The sequence below is a fragment of the Topomyia yanbarensis genome, chromosome 2 (assembly GCF_030247195.1).
Source record: "Topomyia yanbarensis strain Yona2022 chromosome 2, ASM3024719v1, whole genome shotgun sequence".
Lineage (NCBI taxonomy): Eukaryota > Metazoa > Arthropoda > Insecta > Diptera > Culicidae > Topomyia > Topomyia yanbarensis.
In genome coordinates this window covers 378,667,195-378,686,631 of record NC_080671.1, presented here as the reverse complement: position 1 = coordinate 378,686,631, position 19,437 = coordinate 378,667,195, and the positions used below count along the sequence as shown (strand labels likewise).

Sequence of the window (19,437 nt, the reverse complement as noted above, 5' to 3'; positions counted from 1 at the left end):
AAAATAGTTGTTTTTTTTCAAATTTGCATCACCAGCTTATAGGGTCTAGAGTATTTTTTTTCAAATTCGAGCTAATTTTATTGTCCAAAAGGAAATTGCCGTATTTTTTCAAAAAACTCCTCCCAAATCTGGCACTTTTCACTGTATCTCAATAAAAAGTTATAAGAAGAGTTGCCAGACTCCTAAGAAGTAGATTTCATAAGATTGAAACATTTTTCACTTCATATTCCTGCGTTTTGAACGCAACGTAGAGGTGGCAATATAGTTGCCACTGCCTTATAAAGGGTTAAGCATTTGTTACGTAATAGGGGAGAGAGGATAAATAAATTTGTGACAATTTGTTTTATAGGGGAGGGGGAGTTAATTTTGGGGCAATTTCTGCATTAGGAAATTTATGAATGGTCCCTAATCATTTTCTTCATATCACAGCTATCTATGATACAGTGACAGAACATATTCGTTCAAATTTACACAGACAATCTCCAGCGGAACTTGGAAGGAAACATATGGGTTATTCCGTGCGAAGTGATAAGGCACGTGTAATCGACCTTCACGGATTTGAACCAATTTCGGAGAAACTGTTCATCTAGGGCCAATGTTCAGAAACCCATTTTTTTGTGTCAATTGAACCACCCCTCGGACCATGGATACACTTCCCGTTTTGACAAATTGCCGAAACCTTTGATTTTCTTTTGATTATATCTACGGTTCTATTTAGTCTAGAATCAAACCGCAAGACGTTTTTTCAAGAAGTCTGGAAAAAATATCAAAGACTCAAATTATATTGAGATCATAAGAGTTTTTTATGTAAAAATATCTGAGGAATACGATGGCATTAAATTTTTTAAAATTAAAAAAAAAATCGTGTTGCGAGAAAAATGAACATTTAATATTTAACTGAAAAAATCGCATAGTTGGCAGCACGGCCCCTAAAAAATTATATTTTTTTTCTGGACTCCGTGAACAAATTACTTCAAAAAACATCTTGCGATTTGATTCTACAGTAAAAAGAACCTGAGATAAAATCAAAAGAAAAACAAGGTTTTTTTTATTTGTTGGCCCACAGGGTACAAAACTCCTCCAAAATTGGGTCAATTCCGTGAAGGTTAATTTCAAGTTTGAAATTAAATTTTTTTGACCACTTCGCGCGAAATGACCAATATTTCAACCATTCGAAAAAAAATCCGATGGTTATTATACAGCAAACTATACTAATAAAAAGTTGAATAATATTATAAACGAAATATTTCACTGTGTAGTAGTGTACTCCTACATCAAAGTTCGTACAACGTTATAGGTCTCTTGTAGTTTTTAATGTATTTTCCAATAATCCATTCGTTTCCGAGCTTTCGATCGAAGCAGATCGTTTTTGTGTGCTGTGCTTAGCTTGGGAAGGTAAGTTTATGTCTGAGGTAGAGCTTTTGTTCGCGGGTGCCTCGGTTGGGGCAGGAAATCGGTTCTAGGGAAGAAATGTTGATTTCCTTGATCGGGTTCTACTTCTAAGATCCCGTTTTCTAGATATACGATTTAAGTCAATTTCCGACCCAATTCGAAGTCGTTGAATATTTTAGAGATCTCGCGGGACTTGACTTTTCACTAGCCGGCCGTAAACCAGACAACACCTGTTTGAAGTAATAAGATACGTGTTATAGTTCATGACCTCGACCGGGCAAACCAGTTTGCTTATTGTGAACGTTTTGCAGCTTGATTATATACGTTCGTCCCTGCAAAGACAGTGGATATCGATGGAGTTGTCTACGAACCGGTTCTGAGGTACGTAGACCTGTTGTGGTGAGAGGAACTCAAAATGCATCTCCATAATTTATTTGGTGATAGGTTTCTTGTCCTTCACGAGGCTTACCCGATTTAATTTTAACCCTAAAATTTTTGCATATACCATCGGTTTCATCAGGTTTAACAGAATCACGCTTGAATTGTTGATTTCCCCAGAACAAAAGTTGTGTCACCATATTTGGAGCTAGCGTTAATCCGACACTAGCTTAGTTCGATTCTAAGTTAGTGTAGGATTTTGATGGAAAAAATCGAAGCACATCTCCATAAGTGATTTAGTTATATGGCGTAGAACTCTTAACGTGCAAACGCGGGTATACCCTTTCCTCTTTAGGAGAAAAGCTCGGTTTTCACCAAAATTCACTCAAATATTTTTTAAAAGAGATCTCCCATTTCCGTGAGGATGTATTGATGAAACTTTCAGCGTTTGTTTCTACATATGGGCTTTGGCCAAATATCAGGTTTTATACTTTAGAATAACACGTGTAATAAGATATTTTTATTATCGAACCTTCCTTTGGTCAATGCAAATCCGCCAACACTGCCTGGTCCATCACTCTCCCGCACACAGGATGCGAAAGCAATGCTTCCTCGACAATCCCACTACACACGATACATCATCGAACGTTAAATCTACCTCCCGACGTCGACGACGACGTGACGAGGAAATTCACCGACCGTCGAGATTTGACGGTGTTGGTGGTTAAAAAGCAGTTCAGTTTTCAGCAATTTTCTCGGTCGACGGTTGTACGAGAGCCGCCAGTTTTCCCTCGATCTTGGCCGTGTGCGGTTGCCATTGAAGTGCGTGCGTGCCTGCGTTCGTTCGTTCGTTCGGTTGTTCGTTTCCTTCTCTATTTTCCTTAGTCCTGAGTGAGCGACCGCGGAGTGGAGGGGTGGCTACGTTTTCCGTGATATCTACCTCCTACATGTTTGTCTGGTTTCTGTGCAGTTTTTTCCGGTTTTGATTTTGCTATCTGAACTGAAATAGCATACAGTTTCGAACGAAAATATTCACAGCCGCCCGGATCGGTTGAATCGGCGACACGTAACGGATTGAAATTGGTGTTATTCTAAGTTTGGCAAGTAATTTTGATGAAGCTATAAAGATTAAATATGGCCAAATTGGCGAAAAATCTTCCGGAGAACGTTATGAATATCAAGAAGAAAATCTAATGCGTTCATATTCTACGGTAGTGGAACAAAGCAAAAAAAAAATCACGATTCTTTCAACTGTGAAAATGTTCTATTCTCTCGCTCGACGTTTTCCTTCATTGTTGCTGCTGCCAACGATTATTGTTGATTGATACGCCGCTTTGATCTGCGCAGGAAAGTGTAAATGGTTGGATTTTCAATAGAAGTTTATTACAGAACATAAAAAAAGAAAATTTGCCGTGAAATTTGTGTCATAATTTTCCATCTAACATCTTCCGAAACCTTCACTAATACAGATGTTTGGTTGGTGGACACACAGCAGACGACAAAGAGAGGAGAAAACTCACGAATCGACAGCAGCCGTGTTGCATGAATGAATGGATAAGTGGGTGGTGATGCTTGGTGTAGGAGAAAAACACAGCTCCCACTCGCTCTCGTGGGGCAGATGGGACGAGAGTTTTCCTGATGTTATCTCGCTCGTGGAATAAACCAACCCGGTCGAGGTTTGACGGCGCAGAACTAACGAAAGAAGACTCCGCAGTTAGCCTAGCAGCTCCGAATGACGACACATTCATGGCGGCACGATTTGCACGTTCCGGTGCACAGCAAACGAAAAGGTGAAGTTGGAAAATAAAAGTGTCCCTCAGACAGAATATAACAAGTATTCGAGGAATGCTTGACAAAAATATAGTCAATGTTTTGGGGCGAGTGAATCTATCGTACCGTTTTACCTGTACCTAAATGAAAAAAATTCAATAACGTTGTTAGTGGCAATTGAAGAGGATGTATGTCGATTTCAACGTTCTTTTCGAATATAAGCATAATTCAAAAATTTAGCCATTTCCGGATTCGAGAGTGAACCAAAAATGCAAGCATTTATAAATCCATTTAAATTGTTTTTGAATCATTTTGATATGATAGTCATACTGTTTTCCATGGAAATTTCAATCGTGACTTGTAACATCCAATAAAAAAGTCGTAAATAAGGAGTTTTTACCATTTACTTCTACAAAGTACCTCTGCACTCAAAGAAAATCCATAAGATGCATGGTTACAATTAAAGTATAGATTTCTTTGTATAGCAGCGGTTCTCAACCTTTTTCGCACCACGGACCCCTTAGATATCACACTGGGTTGCTGCGGACCCCCACAGATAAACATCAATTTTGTATGCTATCAATATGTTATTTTTAATTTGTTAGGAAACAAGATTTGAAATTTTAATATGCACTCGAAAAATGTATTTTTCTACGCGGACCGCCAGCAACGACTTCGTGCGACCCCAGGTTGAGAATCACTGTTGTATATTATTAAATGTAGCTCGTAGGCCGGTCCCAATATTTGAATAATAACTGTGGTTATAATCCACTAGTGAATTGATATGTTATTGTCTATTATTTTTCTCCAGACATCATTAAACCTTAAATCGGTAAGTTCCATATGGAATGTTCTGGGGTTTCCCCTTGCTGTAGACGTTTATTTCTTCGCAAATCATGGATGGATACATTCCAAATCTTGCTGGTGGCTCCAGACAATGTATAAAGTGCCAAATGAACCTTATTCCAGAATAAGAATTTGATTTTGAATCTAACATTCAAACCCAGGGCTCGTAATATATGAAGTTGTGAGAGTGAGAAGTTTGAAATAGAAATGATAATGGATAATTATCCATTAATGCATATAAGTCCCATAATGAACAATAGACGCCCGCATAACGATTTTATTAGTGGAAATATTTGTTTTTATTTCGTGAACTTTAGTCACGGTTTCCGCCATGTCATTACTAAATCGATTTTCTGTACGAGAACTAGTTCACAACTTTATGAACTTTTTTCGAAAGACTAAAAGTTGACGCATGATGTTATTCATAGATTTAGGAACATTAGCTCACAAAATCAAAACATTCTGGATATTGTCTCGTAAACTATTTTACAAAACTCGGAATTTTATTCATGAATTCATTCAATCCTCGTGAACTAATTCATGATTTCTAATATATTAGTCACGATCCAATATCTGTACTCGCGAAATAGTTCAAAAAACCATAAAAAATACTAATGTATTCATGAACTGGCACATGATTCCTGGTACAATAGTTACGTTCGCGCTCGTGAAATAGTTCGCAAAATCATGTAATATTATTCATGTATTCGTGAATTGGTTCATGATTTCTAGTATAATAGTCACGTGCCCGCGAAATAAATCACAAAACTATAAAATGTTATTCGTGAACTGGTTCATGGGTCCTAGTATAGTAGTAGTACCCAAGTAACAATTGAAGTTTTATAGCAAGCTACAAGTGCAATCTAAGTTTTATGAGCGGCTTTAAAACTACCATAAGGGATCATCCATGAATGACGTAGCATTTTTGAGTGATTTTTAACACCCCCCCTCCCCCATTGTAGCATTTCGTCACAAACCTCTAAATACCCCCCTGGTAATTACGTAGCTTGGCAGTAACCCTACCCCCCCCCCCCCCTCTTGTACTCGTAAAAATAAAAAAAAAGTAAAAAAAACTATGTTAGTTAGATGAAACGGGTAAGGTTGTTGTGGCATCAGCTCAACCCCTATACACTTTAAAAAAGCTACGTACATAGTATGACATGACCCCCTGCCTCCCTGTTGTCACACATCATCACAAAATACAAAACTCCCCCCTCCCCCATATAATGCTACGTCATTTATGGATGGTCCCTTAAACCTAAATTGTTACTAGGGTATAATAGTCACGACTGACCATTCGTGCTAGACCTGTGCGCCACCGCGCCACGCCGCCGCCGCCGGTAAATTTCAACAAACGCCGACGCCGAAAGGTAGACCGACGGCGCGCCGACAACGCTTTTTTCTCACGCCGACAATTCGCGAACTCGATAATCATTGACTCATAATTTTATCCACAAATCTATGAACACTGTCTATGGTCCGAATATAAGACGCTAACTGATTCATGATTTATCACATTGATCTTTATTTGGCATTAGTGGTTGTGAATTAGATCACAAAATTAACAAAGTCTTGATATTTTCTCGAAAATCATTACACGATACTCGAAATATAATTCATGGAGCCATTCTTCCTTCGTCAACTGGTTATGATTGCGAGCATATAAGTTACAATTCACCATTCGTGGAAGGGTCCACAAATTCAAAAAAAAATACTTCCACTTTCAAGATATAGTTGATTCCTAATATGTTAGACACGATTCACCAGTAGAGCTCGTGAAACTGTTCATAAAATAGTTCATAAAGTAATAAATCTTTCACATAATCTTAATATACTTACGTAAACAATTTCAAGGAACTCGGACTATTATTTATGGACTATTCACTCTACTCTTTGGTTTTGAAATTTCTATGTGAGCTATTGTGTACAACTGCTAGCAACCAGTCTCATAGGCGCAAGCATTAGATACAAGGAATCTCTAGGACCTGTAACCCCGTTAATCTTTTGTTAAGATTCAGTGTAATTTTCGAAATTAAATGAAACTGTGCTGAGCACCAAAAATACATTACCTAGCTACAATTCATGTCCGTGAAATAATTAAGAAAGCTATAAGACACGTGACTCTGTGTAAAAAATCCGACGGTAAGCTCAAGACTAAAATATCACGATAACACGACGAGAATTTACGAAAATCGTTGCACATCCTAGGGGCAGATCACTCTAGAAATGTATAACAAATTTGCATCAAATTAGAAAAAATGCAATTAATTTCCATTTTTGCATCAACTTTGCACTCCCTCGCAGAAAAGTTTGTTTAACAAACGTCCTACGCTGATTCACTTTATTCGACGTTTTGTTGAACTTAGGGCTAATTTTTTGTAGGGTTTTGACGTCATACACGCAACGCAAAATACATTATGAATTTCTATTTTGATGGAAAGAAATGCATTTAATTTAGCTGATTTTTAAAAATGTTTCACAAGTGATCTGCCCCTAGTGCACATCGTTCAATTCTGGACTTATTTGGTCAATAAAGTTAATATAAATCAATGTATCATCAAGTTATGAACTAGAATCATAAAAATATTAAACATATTAAGATACAACCACCTACTAAACATTTCAGTATAATGGATTATTTTTTTTTGCAATAACTAATTTTGTATAACACAAACATTATTTTCAATACGAGGTTTATTTATCATTGATTGAATCGTGACTTATTTTGAATTTATTTTCTTTAAGAATAGTTTGGCAGAGTGATCTTGACTTTTCGCGACGTTGGTGCACTGATGTGGTGATGTAGAGGGTAAGATTTCTGATCTCATAAATTATTCATCGTGTGATCTAGCCCCACTCAGGAATATTTTCAGTGTCAGTTGCATCAGCCCGGTATCACAGACAAATAGGATGTAACACGAGATGAATTTTCATCACTCGTAGGAAAAACGGTCGATTTAAATTACAAAAAGGCGCCATATCAGCGAGCGTGGCGTTAGTGAAAAGATTTTGACACAGAGCTAAATGCGTTACTTAGTTTCTGCACCCACCCGAAAACGTTACCGTCTTTTTAATCTCATGCACACCAAAACAAATAAAATAGGCTGGACATGTGAAACTCATTCTTGTCGAAGTGCCCAAGGCGGGAGTTGTTTACAACCACTTCTTAAGTTATAACACGATGCCGATCTTTGAGTAAGCACATAATAGGGTGTTAGTACTTTAATTGATTCGATGTATCGAATCTAACTAGATGTATGCAATGGATTAGAACTTGTTGGGCCCCGGAACTGCTGGAGAAATTGGCGGGGTGCAGGTGCTACGAAAACTAGAGATACGCTCAGACCAATTTCAATCAGGCTTGTTTAGTGATCAGTTTCAACCCAATAGGAGCTAAAACATCAAGTCGTGGAATTATGAACGATAGTAACTGTATATTTAGGTTTCGTCAGGGTGTAGATCTGTATGATTCCAGCACATCGAGCATACTTTGCATTCAAGATAGAAGCAAATTTTACGTTGGGTTTTTTTTAATGTAGTGCCATGGAATCGTATATGCTTTATCATCGCGGCGATTTCGTACTTACAAGAAGTAAAAGTAAACGCCAGCCTGGAAAATGAAGTAATCTTAGTAAAGTTTAGCCGAAATTGAACTGGAAATCTGGCTGGTTCCAGTTCGTACACGGGATCCAGTGGCACAACCGATTCTAACTACAATCGGTTGTGTCACTGGAGCAGGAATACGAACTGGAACCAGCCAGAATCCCGGTTCATTTCCGGCTGAGCTTAAATGGGATGTCTTGAAAGGTGTCCTTACACGATCATTAAAAGTGACATTTCTGCGCAGTAATACTATTAATAACGCATCGTGTTAGGGTACCTGATATATGCGGGATTCTAAAAGAGTGACGGTAAAGAAGACTAAATAGAAACAAAAAACAATGAAACGACAACAAGAATTAATTTCCTCAAACAAAACAAAAACTGTTTTTCCGTTGCTTAATTTCCCAAATATAGAACAATAAATAGAACAATTATAATAAATTTGTCCATTGCAATCATTATTTCATGCAAAGTCGTAGTATGCGACATCGACAATTTTTCTATTTCGTTCTTAAAATTTAACAACTGTAAAAATAGTTTCACCTTTCATTTATTATTTTGCATTTCGCAAAGAGGGTAGTGCCCACCCTAGGGACCGTTCATAAACCACGTAGACCGAAATTTGAGAATTTTTAACCCCCCCCTCCCCCCTAGTAGACCTTAGTAGACTTTTACCAACCCCCCCCCCCCCACGCCAAAAGTCTACGTAGACTTTAATTTTTTTTTATTCGCGGGAAATGTGAAATTAGCAAGAAGCACATTATAATGTTCAATAAAAAATTAGTGTTCAAATTTATTTGAAGCTTTTTAAATATTAAAGAAAGGTTTTTACATTGGTTTTTGTCTATGATTGATCAAATCAATTAATACCAATTCAATGTGCTTTCCAACGTTTGTGTAGCGGAATACTTCTTTTCAAGATTAATAACTTAAGTATATGTAAAAAGATATATTGCTACAACTAGTTCAAATTTTGACCGAAGTGCTACCTACACCAACAATGTAGAATTGATAACCACTTTTTGAGCCTTATTAGTGCATTCAAAATTGTTAAATTATGAGAAACAATTACAAAATAATACTGTAGGTGTGTACTATCATCTAGATTAAAATAATAAACTAAACATGCACACAAATTTCATTTTTTGTTAACGAATTTCAATAGTTCTAAGATAATAAGACAATATAAATTGCCTTATGTGATTAAGGGAACGAAGCTATTTAAATCTTCCCAAAAATATATTTATTTTTCTTATGTAATAATTACCCATATCACCTGAGAATATTATCGTAAAGTATCAAACTCCGCATATTTTCGAAGATAAATATAGTAGAACCGGTCTGCACGGAGTTGCGTAGGGTCAAGACGTAAAATGTAACGGGTGTTTAATTATTTTGAAATCAGTGTAAATGATTGCAAAAGAAACTGATTAACTCGAGTAAACTCTTTGTTGTAGAATTTTAATTACACTACTGCTTTAACCACCGATATCAATAAATAAAAAATAAAAATAAAATTAATCCACTTAATCCTAACTGAATAGACCGATACTTTGAATACAACTCTCTTTAAATCTCATTTATAATTAGTAATACGAGAATAACAAAAAATAAGTCTACGTAGACTTTTTAAAAGAACCCCCCCTCCCCCCTCGTAGACAAACGTAGCCTTTTGCCAGACCCCCCCGTCCCCCCTATGAGTCTACGTGGTTTATGAACGGCCCCTTAGAGCTGCAGTTAAAAAAATGATGTGGTTGCGAGAATTACATTTTGTTCAATGTGTTCAACAGATGTCGGTAGTACATTGTGGGCGATGATTTTTTTAGAATTTTCTTCAAGCTGTAACGTCTGCTTGTATGTGCCTGATACAATAGAAACCGAAAATTTGGGAAAGGAATTGTACTGCCAAGAATTTTTTTAGTTACATAGGCGTCAATAATCGTCACGCCGACACACGCTGGCGTGCCGCCGCCGATAGGGTCCAACGGCGTGACGCCGCCAACACCGCCGCCGCCGGCCAAATATGTCGCTTACGCCGCTGCCGATTAAAAATGCATCGGCGCACACCTCTAATTCGTGCTCGTGAACTAGTTCATAAAATCATCAAATATTATTCACGTATTTGTATACTGGTTCAGGATTCCTAATACAGTGAAAACCCGTTTTTATCAGCCCCTTGGTGAATTTTAGGCTGATAAAACAGGGACATTGATAAAATCGGGACATATATTTTTCTTTCTTTTTAAGAAACCGAAGCTCTTAAAGTATTCTTCTTTAGTCACTAGATATATGCTCAGAACCCTTTCTGATTATTTTGTTTAAATTTCCCTTAAAGATTAAAATTTTTATTTTTGCATATTTCGGAGCTCCAAGATAAGAAAAATATTCTCCAAAAAGTATTTACTCGAATTCAAGTTGATTCGCCTGCTAGAGCCCATCAAACTACCAACTATCAATTTTCATACGAAGCTGATAAAATCGGGTCAAAAAGCTGATAAAATCGGGGGATTATAAAATCGGAGGCTGATAAAATTGGGTCTTCACTGTATATTAGTCAGGATCCAATATCCGTTCTCATGAAATAGTTCACAAAATCATGAAATACTATTCATATATTCGTGAACTGGTTCACGTTTCATACAATATTAATCACGATCTAATATCCGTGCTTCGGAAATAGTTTACAAAAGTATTTATGAGCTGGTTCATGATGCCTAGTATAATAGTCATTCCATTTATATTCGTGAAATAGTTCACGAAATAATAATATATTATTCATGTATTCGTGAACTGGTTCACATGGATGCTGTGAATAACGCTTCTTCACAAGCTGGCGCGGATGGCGCGATGATTGTCCTTGGTGATTTCAATCAGCCAGGGCTCATTTGGGTGCCGTCACGACTACGCTTACCCAGACCCGATTGCTTCGACAACCAACATCGCCAGTCGTTTGCTACTGGACGGATTTGCTTTCAACGGGCTCAGTCAAGTAAGCATTATTCCTAACCACCAGTCACGCTTTCTGGATCTCGTCTTTGTTAGTGAAACTATTATACCTGTATGTTCCGTCAATGAAGTATCCAGCGTGATTGTTCCACTTGACAACTTTCATCCCGCGCTTGAAATCTCAATTGGCACTATTCGATCAGTTCAGTATGTAGAAACTCTTTCTGTCGACCGTCTCCACTTTCGCAAAACTGATTTTGTAAAGCTGCGCAGTTCTCTGTCGCAAATTGATTGGAGTGTACTGCATGCCCAAGTGAGTGTTAATGCTGCAGTTGCCATCTACAAGCGACTACTACTGAACTGTGTTGAGACCTCAGTGCCTAAATGTCAGCCTCCTAGCAAGCCGCCCTGGTCAAACAGCACTCTTCGAAAGCTAAAACGTACTCGAGCAAAAACCCTACGTGCGTACACAAATCGACGGTGTCCTCTTTCTAAGCGCATGTTCACTTTAGCCAGTAATGAGTATCGTTGTTACAACAAGCTTCTGTATAAACGCTATGTAAACCGCATGCAGAATAATCTACGTCGAAACCCGAAGGGCTTTTGGTCATTTGTCAACACGAAGCGAAAAGAAACTGGACTTCCATCAAGGATGCTTTACGACGGCGAAGAAGCTACGACAACTGTGGCGAAATGTACGCTGTCTGCCAGATTCTTCTCGAGTGTTTTTTCAACTGACTCGCCAACCGCAAACGAACTCGAAAATGCCTCTCGCGACGTTCCTGCTTGTGCTGTTGATTTGGATGTGTTTACTGTCTCTGAACAAATGGTTATATCTGCAATTCGGAAAACCAAGTCATCTTATGCACCCGGCCTCAGTGCTATACCTTCAACTGTATTGAAAAAATGTTCGGACTTACTTGTAACAGCACTTGCATATATTTTTAACCTATCGCTTCAGCAGCAAACGTTTCCTGAGGATTGGAAATGCTCAGTTATGTTCCCGGTATTCAAGAAAGGAGACAAACGCAACATAGCGAACTATCGCGGAATCACTTCGCTAGGAGTTGAATCTAAAGTGTTTGAATCAATTATCAACGAGGCGTTATTTTCTGCTTGTCGACACTACATTAGTACATCTCAGCACGGATTTCTCCAAGGACGTTCAGTCGAGACGAATCTCGTCTGCTTTACGTCATTTTGCACGGAACAAATGTCTAAGAAATTGCAGGTGGATACTATTTATACAGATCTAAAGGCAGCTTTTGATAGAGTTAATCATGAGATACTGATAACAAAGCTTGATAAGCTAGGGTGTTCCACTAGATTCAGCCATTGGGTTCGATTCTACCTTGTGCACCGTTTAAATTGGCGATATTGTTTCAGAATCCTTTTTCAACACTTCCGGAGTTCCTCAAGGTAGTACGCTAGGTCCACTACTTTTTTCACTGTTCGTGAACGATGCGGTTTTCGTTCTAAGCCGTGGAGGAAAGCTGTTTTTGCCGACGACTTAAAGTATTTTCTTGTTATACGGAATGAAGCCGATTGCCGTGAGCTACAGCATCTTATTGACACCTTTTATAGCTGGTGTGTAAGAAACATGATAGAACTTAGTGTTGCAAAATGTTTTGTCATCAGCTATTATCGAACGAGAAATATGGTTACCTTCAACTATAACATCGCAGGAACTCTACTACAACGCGTTGACCACGTGAAGGATCTAGGAGTCATTCTTGATGATAAGCTAACGTATACTCATCACGTCTCAGCGACCATCGACAGAGCCAATCGTTTGCTGGGATTTATTTTCAAAATATCCAACGAATTTCGGGATCCTCTATGCTTCAACGTTCTTTATTGCTCATTGGTGCGCCCGCAGTTGGAATTCGCAAACGTCGTTTGGTGCCCGTATCAAGCTACGTGGAGCCTTAGGATCGAAGCAGTCCAGCGTAAATTCATACGATATGCGTTACGTGAATTGCCGTGGAACGATCCATTAAACCTGCCACCGTACGAGGACCGTTGTCGTCTTTTAGGACTTAATACTTTAACACGCCGGAGACATGCAGCGCAAGCTACTTTCGTGTCAAAGATTCTGCTGGCTGAATATGATGATCCGGAGCTACTAGCGCAAATCAACCTCTACGCGCCCACCCGTTCACTTCGCCCTCGAGCCCTGCTGCATTCTGAAATGCGCAGCACTAACTACGCTACCAATAGTCCAATTTTAGCAATGAGTCGTCGCTTCAACGAGTTTGCTGAAATTTTTGACTTCGTCATGAACTCTTCGCAGTTTCGTCGTCGTGTATTGTCACTATTTTAATTATGTTTAGTTTACCTTAGTTTAGTATAGTTCATTAAGACAAATTGTCAGTTGGACTTTTTTTATACAAATACAAATACAAATACAAATACAAATACAAATACAAATACAAATACAAATACAAATACAAATACAAATACAAATACAAATACAAATACAAATACAAATACAAATACAAATACAAATACAAATACAAATACAAATACAAATACAAATACAAATACAAATACAAATACAAATACAAATACAAATACAAATACAAATACAAATACAAATACAAATACAAATACAAATACAAATACAAATACAAATACAAATACAAATACAAATACAAATACAAATACAAATACAAATACAAATACAAATACAAATACAAATACAAATACAAATACAAATACAAATACAAATACAAATACAAATACAAATACAAATACAAATACAAATACAAATACAAATACAAATACAAATACAAATACAAATACAAATACAAATACAAATACAAATACAAATACAAATACAAATACAAATACAAATACAAATACAAATACAAATACAAATACAAATACAAATACAAATACAAATACAAATACAAATACAAATACAAATACAAATACAAATACAAATACAAATACAAATACAAATACAAATACAAATACAAATACAAATACAAATACAAATACAAATACAAATACAAATACAAATACAAATACAAATACAAATACAAATACAAATACAAATACAAATACAAATACAAATACAAATACAAATACAAATACAAATACAAATACAAATACAAATACAAATACAAATACAAATACAAATACAAATACAAATACAAATACAAATACAAATACAAATACAAATACAAATACAAATACAAATACAAATACAAATACAAATACAAATACAAATACAAATACAAATACAAATACAAATACAAATACAAATACAAATACAAATACAAATACAAATACAAATACAAATACAAATACAAATACAAATACAAATACAAATACAAATACAAATACAAATACAAATACAAATACAAATACAAATACAAATACAAATACAAATGATTTACAATCTATTTGCGTACTGGTGATATCTAGAAGATATCACTAATCATTTTCAATTCCGTGGTAAATGGTAATGAAATTTTCACGTGAGCTATTTCACAAAATTTGTAGTATTATTCGTGGAATCGTTTTTGTTCCATGCATAAGAAAACTATTAAAACATCGAACCAAGGTTGCCATATTAAAATCTGTAATTTTTCGTGAAAAAATCTGGAAATCTGCATCGCGGGAAAAAAATTCTGTATCGAAAACCTGTATTCAAAAATTAATTCGAAGCTTCCCAAAAAATAATATTTTGACAATGAAAAATTAATTAATCTTTGTCTCGAGAACAAATGATATCAAAAGTTGGTACTTTTTTTTTGTTCCACGGTTTAGTGGTTTCTTATGATCTGAATTGTACCGGGTGTCTTTTAAGTGTTATTCGAAATTCTAATACGCTGGGTACTACATATCTACACAGAAAATCTGTAAAATCTGTATTTTAGTCAAAAATCTGTAGTCTGTATATACAGAATCTTGGTCGTAGATTTTCAAGAAAAATCTGTAAAATACAAAATAATCTGTATACGTGGTAACCCTGCATCGAACAGCGATATTTATTTGATGTCTTGACAGAAAACGAAAACATTGCTCAGCGCTCAAATCGTTTTCGTGGTATAGTTCACAGAACAAGATACCGCGAATCAGCTACACTCTTATGATCCAGTTCATATTGTCACGTTATTCCGAGTAAAAAATACCGATCGTAACAAAAAATAACAGATGAAACTGCTGATATCACGAACATGTGCCACATTACTCCACGTGTCAAATTCGAAAGTAAGTTCTAGAATAAAATATCACAATAACGTAAACAGAAATTACGAAAATTGTGACTAAGATTCTAAAATTATGACTGTAAATCACACAACTCGTGACCAATATTTCAAAAATCGTGAGTTAAAATCATGAACATAAATAAACATAAATCTCATAGAAATCATGAACAAAACAATCCAATAGTAAGGTATTAAATAAAATAGCACGGTCGCAAATAAGTTCTTGAAATTATGAACGGTTATGCATTCCTAAATCACGAATAAGAATAGTACAACAACAATAACAACAGTAACACAACCAAACATTCGAATGTAACGCCGTGTATAACTAGTTTCTTGAAAATACAAATAGTTTCATGAGGTTTATTATTCATAATTTCAGGAACTTGGTCACGGTTTGCGTACATCGTTCAATTCACGAAATCGTGATCTTTTGTTCATGTGTACGACTATCGTTTCACTATTGTAACCCCTTTCAAAATTTTCGGAAGAACCAGAGGCTAGTGTTTTTGAAAGTCGATAACTTCCATTGTACTGAGTAGAATTTCACAATGTTTACACTAATCAGACTGAAAAATGTTCATGAATCTTCTATTAGATTTGTAAGTACGTATATCTTACATAAATAAAGAAAAAAAATCAGAAATCAATTATTATCTGTGATAATAGCGCAGCTTGCGTTTCATTTTCCTTATTAGCCCCGCTTTTTTGTGAGGTTTACTCTAAGCAACGATTATAAGAAATGGCATGTTTGAATTTTTATCAGCTAGGCCAACCAGCAGGATTCTATCGGAGTGTTTTTTGGCTGAGGTACTTCAACCCGCCAGATATCACACGGCTTCTAGGCCGTGTCTTCCACATTCTAGTAAACCACAGCCACACCCAAATTCCAACGAGCTTAATCAATTCTTTATTTTTTTATACATATTTTAAATATAAAAAAATGCTACGGCTCAATTACACTAACGCTCTAGGCTGTGTCAAAAAATTAAATTTTGGTAACTGGACCTATCTGGTACTTCAATGAAATGCGATCGAGCTCACCGAACTATAGTATGTCGAAAAAGTGCGGAAGTCTTTATGTAAGTATAGTATAAAACAATAATTGTTCTGTAAATCATCGAATAATTATTTTAAATGAGATTCATCATATTCTAAAAATGATTAGGGTCCTGTAATTCAAGAGAAACATTCAGTAGCCGAAGGTCATGCTTTAAATATATGGCGATCAACAAATAGTAAACGTTTCGATGACAACTTTCCAGAAATTCCTAAAAATATCGATTAAACGATTAGGTGAACGGTTGTACATTTTCTTTTTAAAAACATTCAACATAGCTGCCATTGCACTCTACCAAAAATTCTACCAAAATATAGATCGCTAGGTGATGCACAGTATCCGCCAAGTGTGTGCCAAAAAAAAGTCCACGGTGCAAAAGCCGCCATCGTAGGTACAGAAAAAATGTCTAATATATGTGAGAAGTTAAAAATAGCTCCTCCGCTATACCAATATAATCAACAGCAGCAACCACAACAACAACAACAACAACCGCAATAACAGCATCAGCAGCAGCAGCAATGAAAATGTTGTCGAGAAAATAGACTTTTCACTTTTCCTTGACGGTGATCTCGGCAGGGTGGCACAAAAACTGTCGTCATCCCGGTAGTCTGCAAGAAGCATAGTACGTGGTGTGAAATCGGACTCTTCGTTGATTTCTTCGCTTGGCAGCAGTTAGTGTGTTGAGTTCATTTCCTGCATTTTGGAATTTCGCTTTCATTGTGAAACCTCATCACTGCATGCAGCACACCGCTCGGAAACGGAAGAAAAGCCGCTTACCTGAAGTGTTTGTTTCGTTTTCATACAGGGCAAATTATTGGCGAGATAGATTAAAAACACAATGCTTATTCTCACCCTAGTAGAGAATCGGCAGTAGTGAGGCGGTAACGTGTGGTTGATCTCACCGGCAAATAAAATCTATTCGAAGATGGTAGAAGAAAATTTCAGTGCAGTGTAAAATGTCAAATGTGATTTGAATATTTCGGTTTCAGTAGCGAACAGGTTTAGTAAAGTGTGAATTGTGCGTTGTGTTAAACGATAGATTCAGATCAATTCTGTTCAATGCTATGAAAAGTGATTTTCTACGTTATACATGTATAGAAAGATTTATTGAAACTTCATCGGCTGAGCCACCGATCGATGCTGAATGAAAAGGTTAGTACAGGCGATTGAATAATTTTTCCTAGGATTTTGAAACATTTTTAAGTAATTCTCAACAAAGTAATTGATGTGTTACCATGTTTTATTCAATTGGTTTAATTATAATCTCCTTTATTTTGTATCGGAACGATAAGTGAATGGATTCCAATAATTGATAATTGGTTCCACACCACTTGGCGCACGCCCAGTAAACATGCTCGAAGTTGTGATACCATCATCACAAGTGCAGATATCGCTTTCTACAAGTCCAGTACGACGAAGATGTAAGGAAATCCCGACCCATATCTATCTTTTTAAACAATACGATACGATACGATAGGGAGATATTCTCCACGAGGTCTGCTAACTTTCGAATGCCCTCTGACGAGAAATACCGAAAAGTTAGTTAAAGCAAATAGGATAACAAGGATTCCATGGGAAAGCGGCCGACCATGAACATGACCATCGAGAATTCGAACAAAACTTTGCAGATGCTTTCGTTTTCTGAATCTCCATGTTGTTCCTGCAATTGGAACATTTTGACTCAAGAGCAATTCTTCAGAAGGGTGAAGAAAGTTTTTGCATGCATGACTCTCAAACAAATTTTGGTCGGTTACTGTATTTGTACAACAAAATTATCCTAGAAAGAGTTCCAGGGAAGAAATACTTTTGCGTGAGAAAATATACACTGAAAAAAGTGGCTCTTTTCACAAAATGATTTAGATCGCAAAAATAAGATATTTCACGTATTTTAAGGAAACATTTTAAATGTCATTATATCATGGAGAAACTATCAGTAAAAAAGTGTTACTAATAATTACTTTAAACATTTGTTTAAATTTCATAGTAATTGATATACAAAACTATAATTTTTTATTAAATAATATGATTATAAATGTCATTTCAAATCGCAGAGCTTTTCAATAAAATTTTCAAAAATGTGATGGTTTTCAAGATATTTGAAATGTTGTTTCAACAAAAAACGATTATTTCCAGAAATTATACCCGTTTCATAAGTTACTACTGTCAGCAATGAGACGTTTATCGTTTCAAAGACGAAAAGACAACCAATTTAAGCTATCAATAACAAGCTTTTCCTTACAACACCTTTCATCATATTTTTATATTTCATACTATTTGCAGTTAAAAATATATGGAACATGAATATTCTAAATGCCATCTCTAATCAAAATGCTGACAACCAAAATTCAAATTAGTTTTGGAATTTGCATTTCGACTTCGTCTCGAGAATTCGACGCTAACTTAGTTAACGAACTAAGCTAGCGCCAGATTTACGTTAGCTCCAAGAAACGGAGACGCAAGCTAAAACAAATGTTTCGATTTCATTAGTTCTCATCAGCTTAAATGAGCTTCTGTTCTTTCGAAACATCACACCTAACGAGGGGTTTGCTCAGATTGTACTCGTTTTCAAGATATTTTAAATTTTGTTTCAATAAATACAATTTCGCTGGATTACGATTTTTTCATAAGTTATTCACGTTTCCTCATAAAGAACAATAGGTTTTCCAAACTACACATTAAATTTCTTGTAACCTTCCTTTTACATCAGGGCAATATTGTGAACCATTTGCCAATTGGAATCCTTTGAAAAATCAATTGTTTTTGATGGAGAAACACGAATATTGGTACCATTGAAGTAGTAAAATTCAAAATATCTTGAAAATGACTGCATTTTTGAAACATTTTGTTATGAGTACTGTTCGGGCCGTTTAAACGTCACGAATGAAAATTTTGTGTGTAACTTTTAAACACAGCCTGCCTAGATAATATGGCAACACGCACCGCTGCGCCACGTCAGCGTAACAAACGCAACGCAAACGAAGCGCGCGAAAGGGAAGAAAAATGCTACCTGTATTGGAGGATAAATGGCATAAGGAATCGTACTTTCGTCGTGTTAAGACATGCAGTCGAAAATTAGTTTTTTTTAGTGAAGCAAATTTAAGCAAGAGTAACACATGTAATTAGACGAAAATACATTATTAAAACTAAACGCAAGTGTTTCTATCCGGTTTCCGAATTACGTGGTGGAAAACTCGCGGAGTTCGTCGGTTCGTCTATAGTCAC

At 36.2% G+C, this 19,437-nt stretch overlaps 1 protein-coding gene across 6 annotated transcripts in view; it reads left to right on the top strand.

The window, feature by feature from the left end:
• Window positions 1–2,565: 2,565 nt before the first annotated feature.
• LOC131684645 (uncharacterized) overlaps window positions 2,566–19,437 on the top strand; it is a 50,784-nt gene continuing 33,912 nt past the window's right edge. Inside the window, exons 1-2 of one of the 6 annotated variants that reach the window (XM_058967695.1) lie at window positions 2,566–2,874; window positions 17,073–17,367. Coding sequence is in view for 2 of the 6 variants with exons in the window: in XM_058967691.1 (XP_058823674.1) it covers window positions 3,503–3,560 (58 nt within the window). In the remaining 4 variants the exon portion in view is untranslated. Of the gene's footprint in view, window positions 2,982–3,015; window positions 3,561–16,917; window positions 17,000–17,020; window positions 17,368–19,437 lie in introns of those variants that run through there. The other 5 variants (XM_058967692.1, XM_058967694.1, XM_058967696.1 and 2 more) reach the window with 5 other exon arrangements.